Genomic DNA, 10,444 nt, shown 5'->3' on the forward strand with positions numbered 1-10,444 from the left:
TGTGGGTTCTTTTTAAATATTAACCTGGTAAAACAATTTTGTTAACTGAAAATTTTGTTGACTTGACTTCTATCATGTTGATGTATCCTCTCTAACAATTACAAAACATATCCACCATTACCCAAACTAGAGGTCACGATTGAGAAATAGTCCAGAAATCAATTTTTAACTAAATAATAATTTAAATGAAATACACATTTTGTTTTTGTCAAGTTCAAAAGCTAAACATAAAACTGAACAGAGTAGTAAGCATATGTGTGCCAAAGGACATTGCAGCCAAGTTTGCAGAAGATTTCATTTAGATTTGCTTTAACAGTGTAAACTGCTGACGCAACTCTGTCATTTCAGTAGCTTGGCTTCTATTATATCACACCATTCCAAAGACACCAATGTTTATGTGCATGATTTGACACAATAAGCTGTGACAATGGAGACAGCATTGGAAAAAGATTAAAGGAGAAAATGTAACAGCATTTTTGTTAAGCTTAAAAGAAGGAACATTATTGTTTTTAAACAGAAGATAAGGAATTGATAATGTCTGTATGCTCTGTGTTTCAAAGGCTTTTGTGATAATGTATTCCAGTCATGTACCAAGTTTAGTGAATTTTAATAAATCAGATGTTTTATTTAATGTTCAGAAAATCCCTCCAGGCACAGCCATGATCCCCAACATGCAGATTGGACAGTAAATTCCACTGCCTGCCGTGTTCCTTTGCCATGAGCGTGTCCGACAGTTGATTACACCACCTGGTATTCTCACACCACGCACATTTCTGATAGTTTACTGTCTACCCACATTTCCTCGGGTGACTGCCCTGCCACTGCACGAGTTCCATTTCAGGAAAAACGTATACACGTCCTGAGGTTTTGCCAGAATGTTGCTTTGAGTCACAGTGCAGTTGACGTGGACTTTAATTGCAGGATAAATTAGGCTTTGCAATGGCTGTACAAATAAATAAGCAAAAAAAACTTGTAACAGATCTATGAAGTCAGTATATTACAGTATTAAAAACACAGGGGCCATCCAGCTCATCATGCCTATACACACACTCTACAAGAGTAGCTCAGCTAGGCTCACTCCTCTATCCATTCTCTGTCGTCCTGCAGTCTTGCTTTCCTTCAACTGCTTTTATAATAGTTGCATGCGGAATAAAAGAACAAAATTATAGGAAATGCTGTCACGCTCTGCATCCAATACCCAAGCAAAACAAGACAATCAAGGGCCTCGGAAATAAGTCACAATGGCAGAAATGACCTTCATGTGCCTTGAAAGCAGCCAGCAGCATTCCAAATGTTGCAGAAACAGATCCAGAAGCTTACTTGCAGCTTGACCAATGGTAGAGTGAGGTCACAAACTACAAGGTGACACCACAATGATGAATGATGAACCTGGACCATTTAACAGGAAACCACAACAGTATTTCCACGCTGAACAGGAAAATGAATTCTTGTTCACAACTGCAAATGACAAGGGGTTGTCTTCTTTGCCACCAAAGCATGTCAATAAGTAAAAAGGAAAATTTGGAAGACACCAGACACCAACACAGTGCATTCAAAGATAATTTTCCCTTGAACAGCACGGTTTGGACAATAAAAGTCGAAAAGTTTAAGACAGTTTTGAGAGCTCAACAATCGTTACTCTTTTCCTACGTTACAGCAAAAAGGGAAGGCATGCACTAAAGCATCATTTTTCCGCAAAAATACAAGAAATAATTTACAGGTGGTGAAGCAATTAACGCAACAATGATAATGACGCTTTATCAGAAGACTTTCAGAACAAAGAAATAACTGCAATCCAGAACAGGTCAATCAGTGCTTCCACAATAGCAAAAACAGAGATACCTTTGTCCAAAGACATTTTTCAGTAACTACAGCAGGACCAGAAGGTTGTGAATACTTCGCACTTCAGTTCAAAGAATCCCCCAACACGGCCTTCACAGCCCAGCTGATTGTTTTTGTCCACACGGCTTTTTACAGCATAACAACTCAAAGATCTCTTCACCATTTTGCTCTCTAAAAAGAGCACAAAGAATGAGGATATCTACAAACATCAGCCCTTCTTATTTAAATCCTTTGAGAACTCTGTGCTGCCAACAATGAAGTCATCTTCTATGCTGATCTTGTGTAGTTAATAGAAGGGAATATCCTGCGAAGATTTTTAGTTCTGACACCTGAAATAGTCGCCTTTTAAAAATTCAAGAAATGTAGTGCGCAGCGAGCTGTCGGAAAATGCATAATTGCTCAACTTTGGGTTCCTGACAGATATAACATCAAAATTGAACAATCTGAACTGTAAACTACTGGGAAAGGACAAAGACTTAGAACAAATGGTCAGTGCTGTGAATGCATTCCAGATGAAACTGGTACTCCTGGTGAAAAAATAAGATGTAGCAACATTTCACAAGTTTGGAGAACCCACTAGAAAGGGCAATTCAACAAGTTACTATTGAGTGCTGGTGGAGGAGGGAACGGATGTTTGTGATGTGGTGCCAGTCAACCAGCAGCTTTTGTCAAGCTTCTTGAATGTTGTTGGAGCTGTATCCATCCAGATAAGTAGGGAGTATTCATTCCATCACATTCCGAACTTGTGCTTTGTAGATAATGGACTGGTTTTGAGGAGTCAGGGGGTTAGTTACTCACCACTGTATTACTAGCCTCTGAACCTGCACTTGTAGCCGCTGTGTTTACGTGACAAATTCATCTGAGTTTCTAGTCAACGGTAACCCTATGGATGTTGATAGTTGGGGTTCAGTGATAATAACATCCATGAATGTCAAGGGACGGTGGTTAGATTGTTTCTTATTGGAGATGGTCACTGCCTGACTTGTGTGGTGCAAGTGACTGAAGTGATAGCAGGGTAACACTTTGGTAACGATTATAATTCTATTTGTTTTAAAATAGTTCTGGAATAGGATGAGCCTTCCATAAAAAAAAATGAACTTTTAATTGCATTAAGGCAAATTTTAATGATATGAGGCAAGAACGTTCAAAAATTGATCTGAGTAGGCTATTCACAGGTAAAGGGGCATCAGATAAGTGGGAGGCTTTCAAAATTGTGATAACAAAAGTTCAGAAGCATTATGTTTCCGTTAGAGTGAAAGGCAAGGCTGACAGGATTAAAGAACAGTGGGTGAATAAAGTTATCGTGGCTCTAGTCAAGGATAAAATATAAATGAATATTAGGTATAGACAACTGGGCTCAAATGTATCTCTTGGACAGTATAAAGAGTATAGGGGAATTGACAGGGAGATCAGGAAGGCAGAGGCTATGAGATACCTGTGGCAAGTAAAGTTAAGGATAATCAAATAAGACAGAGTAAGAGCAACACAGCAACTGCAGACAGAGTGGCGCTCCTTAAAGATCAAAGATGATGTCTTTGTGCCCAACTTCAGGTGGTGGAAAGAGATATTAAATGAGTATTTTGCATTTTTTTTTAATGTGGAGCAAGAAGGGGAGGCTAGGGAACTTGGGAAAATAAATACTGATGTTTTGAAAACAGCTCACATTACAGAAGCAGTTGTCCTGGATGTCTTAGATAAAATAAAGGTGGATAAATCTCCATGACTGATCCAGTGAATCCCAGGCTGTTGTGGTAAGTTAGTGAGGAAATTGCAGAGCCCTATGTAGAAGTACATATATCATCTCTAACTATGGGTCGAGAAGCTGGATGACTAGACTGCGGCTAACGTACATTTGTTTAAAAAGAGATGTAAAGAGAAGGAACGATAGACCCGAGAGTCTGACTTCGGCGGTGATTCAGAAAGATAGGATTTATTTACATGTGGAGAGGCAAGGAATGATTAGGATAATTGGCAAGGCTTTGTGCGAAGGAAATCATGTCTCCCAAACTTGATGCGAGTTTTTGGAGGAAACAACCAAGAACACTGATGAGGAGAGAGCAACAGACATTGTTTACTTGGACTTTAGTAAAGCCTTTAACAAGGTTCCACATATTAGACTAATTAGTAAAAAGTTACATCACATTAGATACAGTGTAAGCTTGCCAATTGGATACAAAATTGGCCTAATGGCAAGAGACAGAGAATGATGGTGGATGGCTGTTTTTTGGACTGGAGGCCTGTGACCAGATAGATTCCACAGGGATCAGTGCTGGATCCATTTTATTTGTCATTTATACAAATGATTTAGATGAAAATATACAATGGCTAGTAAGTTTGCAGATGACACCAAAATTGGTGCTATAGTCAACAGTGAAGAAGGCTATCTAAAATTATAAGGGTCAAGAATGGCAGACAGAGTTTGATTTGGATAAATGTAAGATATTGCATTTTGGTAAAACCAACAAGGGCAGAACTTATACAATTAAAAGGAGGGCCTTGAGGTGTACCGTAGAATAGAAAAGGCTAGGGGTTCTGGTACATAATTCTTTGAAGATTGCATCACACATACACAAGGCATAGAACATAGAAAATTACAGAACAGTACAGGCCCTTTGGCCCTCGATGTTGTGCCGACCTGTCATACCAATCTGAAGCCCATCTAACCTACACTATTCCATGTACGTCCATATGCTTGTCCAATGACGACTTAAATGTACTTAAAGTTGGCGAATCTACTACCATTGCAGGCAAAGCGTTCCATACCCTTACTACTCTCTGAGTAAAGACTTACTACTCTCTGAGTAAAGAAGGCAGTAAGGAAGGTGTTTTGTATGCTTGCCTTCACTGCTTAGACTTTTGAGTATAGGAATTGGGATGTTATGTTGACACTGTGCAGGATACTGGTGAGGCCTCTTCTGGAGTACTGTGTCTAGTTCTGTTCTATCTGTTGTAGGAAGATATTACTAAGCTGGAGTGGGTTCAGAAGAGATTTACCGGGATGTTACTGGGTATGGAGGGTTTGAGTTAGAAGGAGAAGCTGGATATGCTAGGACTTTTTCCATTGGAGCATGAGAGGTTAAGGAGTGACTTTATAGAGGTTTACAAGGGCATGAGGGGTGCAGATAAGGTGGACGGCGAGTGCTTTTTCTCCTCTACCATGTGGGATTTCAAAGCTAGGAACATTTTTTAAAATCTTTTTCGTCTCACTTTAAAAATAAGGCACGAGAGACAATTTTTTTTTTATACACAGAGAATGGTTTGTGTGCGTAATGAGCTTCCAGAGGAAGCGGTGGATGCAGGTACAGTTACAACATTTAAAAAGACATCTGGATAAGCACATGAATAAGAAATGTTTTGAGGGATATGGGCCAAGCGCGGGTCGACGGGACTAGTTTAGTTTGGGGTTATTAACTGGTTGGACCTGTTCTGTGTTTCTGTGCTGGAACAAAAACAAAGTTGCTGAAAAAGCTCAGCAGGTCTGGCAGCATTTTCAATTGTGAGAAAGGGTCATCAAACCAGAAACATTAAGTCTGGTTTTTCCACTTCACAGATGCTGCCAGACATGCTGAGCTTTTCCAGCAACTTTGTTTTTGTTCCTGATTTACAGCATCCGCAGTCCTTTTGGTTTCTGTCCCGTGCTGTATGACTCTATGAATGTTACTTGCCACTTGTCAGCCCAAGCTTGGGTATCGTCCAGATCTTGTTACATTTGAACATGGGCTGCTTCAGTATCTGAGGTATCAAATGGTGTTGAATATTATGCAATCATCAGCAAACATCCCCACTTCTGACTGGAGGGAAGGTCATTGACAAAGCTGCTCGAGGTGGTTGGGCCAAAGACACAATCCTAAGGAACTTCTTCAGGGATGTCCTACAGCTGCGATGACTGGGCTTCAACAACTATAGCCATCCCCCTACGTGCCATGGTTGATCCCCACCAGTGGAGATTTTGCCCCTTGATACCCAATGATTCTAGTTTTGCGTCGGCTTCTTGATACAGCACCCAGTCGAACTCGGCCTCGATATCAAGGATTGTCACACTCACCTCAACTTTTCCCAGTAAAACAATTTAGGTCATGGCTAACCTCTGGGTGCCCCACCACCCAGACCTGTTGTCAGATGAGCTTCACGCAGGTAACGCTAAATTTACAGACAGTCCCAAAACGTCAATCTTACAAACATCACACCGCAACACATGATACTGTTTCTATTATGAATGAATTGCTAAGTACAATAGCCACGGTGGAACTTTGATCTCTCATTGAGCTATAAGTCAAATTCAGTCAGAAAGGCAGTGGGAACCTGTGTTTAGCTTTAATTCCCTGGTGTTAGGGCAAGGCCATGGAATAGCTTATCAGAAAGATTCAGTGTTGCTGCACAGTTTGGAAAAATCCTTTTAGGATGACGGTCTTTGTCACTTTCAATGTGTTTCCTTTCTGAAACTCGGAGATGCTTCCACAAATGTCGATAACTTTCCAGTAATTCACCTGTTGCCAGTTGTCATGTGCAAATCTTTCCAAAAAGTATCAACATTCTATAAAATCATAAAGATTTCATATTTAAGCCAGATTTTCCAATGACACTTTTATTCTAGCACAGACCACTGTAAACAGAGTGTAATGGATATTTTCCACGGGTATATTTACTTTCCTAAACTGGGGGACTGAGATATCCTCAAGCATTTCCCACTGTTGCCTCCAGAGTGAAATTAATGGTCTGGGAAATTACGTAACTAAAGATACCAGCTGAAAAACTGGTAAGAAAAACACTTTTTTTCAGCTTTTTTAGAATGTAATAAAATTCCCACAAAGTACTTCTGAAAGAACTAGCTCGGACGAACATTGTCCACAAATTTAAATGATAATTGAAATTATGGCCAATGAGATTTAAAAAGACAACTCAAGATGAAATGTTTGAGAAGAGATTTTCAGGATGCAGCTAGGATCATAAGAAATAGGAACAGGAGCACGCCATTTGGTCAGCTGAGCCTGCTCTGCCAGTCAATAGATCCTAGCTGATCTGACATGCCTCATCACCCCATCCCCCTCTCTGATGAAGGGTCTAGGCCCGAAACATCAGCTTTTGTGCTCCTGAGATGCTGCTGGGCCTGCTGTGTTCATCCAGCCTCACATTTCATTATCTTGGATTCTCCAGCATCTGCAGTTCCCATTATCACTGATACAATTTTAACCTCACTGCGAAGCCTCTTCCAGGGATGCCTAACCTGAAGAAGTTACCCTCCTCCCTCCGGACCAACCTCAGAGAATCTCTCTCCCATTGCAACTCTCTTGTAATCTCTTCGGCCTTGAAACTGCTCGACCATGTCCTGAAGCAAACCAGGTACCACAGCCACATCACCTTCCTCAGCACCTGCCTATGGAACCGGATCATCCCCAATGGACTCCGCACCTCCTTCTCCTACCTACTAACCTCATCCCACCTCATTGACTTATCTGTCTTCCCTGGACTGACCTATCCCCTCCCTACCTCCCCACCTATACTCTCCTCTCCACCTATCTTCTTTTCTCTCCATCTTCAGTCTGCCTCCCCCTCTCTCCCTATTTATTCCAGAACCCTCACCCCATCCCCCTCTCTGATGAAGGGTCTAGGCCCGAAACGTCAGCTTTTGTGCTCCTGAGATGCTGCTGGGCCTGCTGTGTTCATCCAGCCTCACATTTCATTATCTCTGACATTCCTCATGTCCACTTTCCTGCATTTTTCCCGTAGCCCTTGATTTCCCCATCAACCTATCTATCTATCTCAGCCTTAACTATACACAAGGGACACTTTCTCCACAGCTCTCTGGGTCAAGGAGTTCCAAAGACACTAAGCCCTTTGAGAAAAGAAATTCCTCCTCATCTCAAACTGGCATCTTTTTATTCTGGGCTATGCCCTCTGATCTCAGACTCTCCCATGATGAGAAACATCTTCTCAGCATTTATACTGTCAATCCCTTTATGTTTCAATGAGATCACCACTCATTTTTCTGAACTCTGGTGAGTAGAGTCCCAACCATTCAGCCTTCATTCAGCTGCAGTTAGAATTCCCTACCCTTGTACTTCAACCCCTCTACATTAAGGGCTAATATTCTATTGACCTTCCTAATTACCTGCTGCACCTGCATGTTAGTTTCATGTAGAAGTACCCCAAATCCCTTTGCCTTGCAGCTTTCAGCAATTTTTCTCCTTTAAATTATTCTGTTCTTTTGTTCTCCCTTCCAAAATGAACAACTTCACATTTTCCCACATGATACTCCATGTGCCAACTTCACCCACTTACTTAACCTATCAATATCTCTTTATAAACTGTTTGCATCCCTCTCACAACCTGCATTTCCACCTATTCTTGTGTAGTCTACAAACTTGGCAGCAGTTCGTTCACATCCTTCCTCCTAAACATTAATAAATGCCAGCTCAAATGTTCAGTACGAATGGTGGGGTGGAGATGCACAGCAAAACAGAACTGCAAACATAGAAGATCATAATGAATGTAAGACTAGAGCTAGGCCGGTATGAATCAGTGGTAGTATTTGTAATCATAGAATAGATAATGAAATCAGTGTATTGGTGAACAAGAAACCAACAAAGGTTGATAGAAACATAAGTAGTTGGTGAGTCGACTTAATCTGAAATAGCTTGCAAACACTGAAGTTTCAAGTAAGTCAGAGTTTTATCTGGTGAAGATCAAAGAACTGATAAAGACAATGTTGGACAAATAACAGCTGGAGGTTACAACAGCATGATTGAAAGCAGTATCACCTCAGTTTTGAGCCAATATCTTTCCTCACTAGCAGAGCACCCACACTCCCCAACCCCTGTCCCAAAGCCTAGAACTCCCCATCCCCCCTCACCTCCCGCAAGCACAATCTTGCTCGTTAACGAACCTGTCAGTAGACACTAAGCTTACATGAACAACAGACACTTGGGCAAAGTACTAGAGGATCACAGGTACCAATGAAATTGTACCACGTCTTTTGTTTTTAAAAGATCAGTACCCAGAAAGAATCCACAATGAAGAGGGTAAGAAACATGATGATAATTGCCCTTTTATTCCCACACCACAATGTGCAAGAGCAGGCCATTCAGCCCCTCATGTCTACTTCAGCATTCAATAAGACCATGGCTGATCGGATTGCAACCTCAAATCCGCATTCCCGCCAGGCAATCTTTCAACCCTTGCTTAATAAGGTTCTATCCACCTCAGTCTTAAAAATATTCAAGCACTTTATTTCCACCATCCTTTCTTAAAAACAGTTCCAAAAAATTCTCAAGATTCTAACAGATTCAAGGAAATCAAAGTCGTACATGAGGGGAAGAAAAAAGCAAAATATTGAATGATGGAAATCAAAAATGAAAACAAAAGTGTTGGAAATACTGTGATCAGGTAGTATCTAGAGAGAGAAACTGAACTGATGTTTCAGGACAAGTCATCTCACTCTGAAAAATTAACTCTGCCCAACTTTATAAGTACTACCAGAAATTATTATTATTAATTCTAAATGGGACTTTTTGGCCAAAAAATATTGCAAAGCTTTAATCAGGCAAGGCCCAAGAGTTACTTGAAAGGACGGGTCTCAAAATTAATTAAGGAGGACATGGAGTTCAGCGGGCAGCCAAAAAGAATCTAAATGACAGTAACGGTGTATGTTGTGCAGCTGAAAATGTGGTTCAGTGATCTTAAATAGCTTCTCATTTTGAGGTTTGAGGTCTAGTACATTAACTGAAAAGAAAAAGTACTTGATGATATAGTGTGGCGTAATTTGAGTGTGGAAGCACAACAGATCCTCAAAATTTCCCGATTATTTTAAGAGTAAAAATATATCAGCTTCAAGATCAATCGCAAACACTGTGGAAGTTGATTGCTTCTGGGTTTCTCCCAGATAGAGACAGTGAAGATTTGTACCATCTATGACGAATTTCCATATTAACCAGGTGTTATTGATAGGTCGGTCCAGTAGTTAACTGTTAAAATGGCTGAGCTGTGCTCCAGCCCAAACTCTATCTCACAGAGACAGGGTGACCAACCCACGGTTAGGGACCGACAGTACAAGAGCAGCTTATTGCTGCTGTCTGCAAGGCTACTCTAGGCCCAAGTCCACCCATACATACGGACTGTTTATTGTTTACATGGACGCTGCTCTAGGCCCGGCTCCCCGCGCCGGCTTACTCACCCCGCCGGCCCGGCTGCCTTACTGAGTGACTGGCCGTCCTCCCCTGGATTCTCGACGATTTTTCCTACCTCTTTCTGCTTGGGGTCCTGCGGATAAACGTCTGGCGGCCCGAGCCGAGGCCTTTTCAACGGCCTGTGCTCATAACTCAATATTCCGAACGCCGCCATCTTTGGGAAAGCCGGCTTGCCCCAACGAGTGGCTCCGAGCGCTACCGGAATTTGTCGATTCCGAGTGCTGACGAACATTGCCGATTCCGGGCGCTACCGGAATTTGTCGATTCCGAGTGCTGACGAACATTGTCGACTCCGGGCGCTACCGGAATTTACCGACTCCAAGCGCTAGTGGAGATTGTCGTAGCCGAAGAGGCATTTTGGTTAAAAGGACAAATGATGATAAATGTAGTATTTTGGCCTGGACCACATAAATTCCCTA

The 10,444-nt window shown here is 41.5% G+C and overlaps 1 protein-coding gene across 2 annotated transcripts in view; it reads right to left on the reverse strand.

Moving 5' to 3' along the window:
* The window catches only part of med12 (mediator complex subunit 12), a 173,691-nt gene extending 163,489 nt beyond the window's left edge, over window positions 1-10,202 (reverse strand). For both annotated transcript variants that reach the window (XM_048544257.2, XM_048544255.2), the window contains exon 1: window positions 10,081-10,202. In XM_048544257.2, coding sequence (XP_048400214.1) covers window positions 10,081-10,179 — 99 coding nt within the window. In that variant the 5' untranslated portion in view covers window positions 10,180-10,202. The remainder of the gene's footprint in view (window positions 1-10,080) is intronic.
* Between the last annotated feature and the right edge of the window lie 242 nt (window positions 10,203-10,444).

Source organism: Stegostoma tigrinum, chromosome 15 (assembly GCF_030684315.1).
Source record: "Stegostoma tigrinum isolate sSteTig4 chromosome 15, sSteTig4.hap1, whole genome shotgun sequence".
NCBI classification, from domain to species: domain Eukaryota; kingdom Metazoa; phylum Chordata; class Chondrichthyes; order Orectolobiformes; family Stegostomatidae; genus Stegostoma; species Stegostoma tigrinum.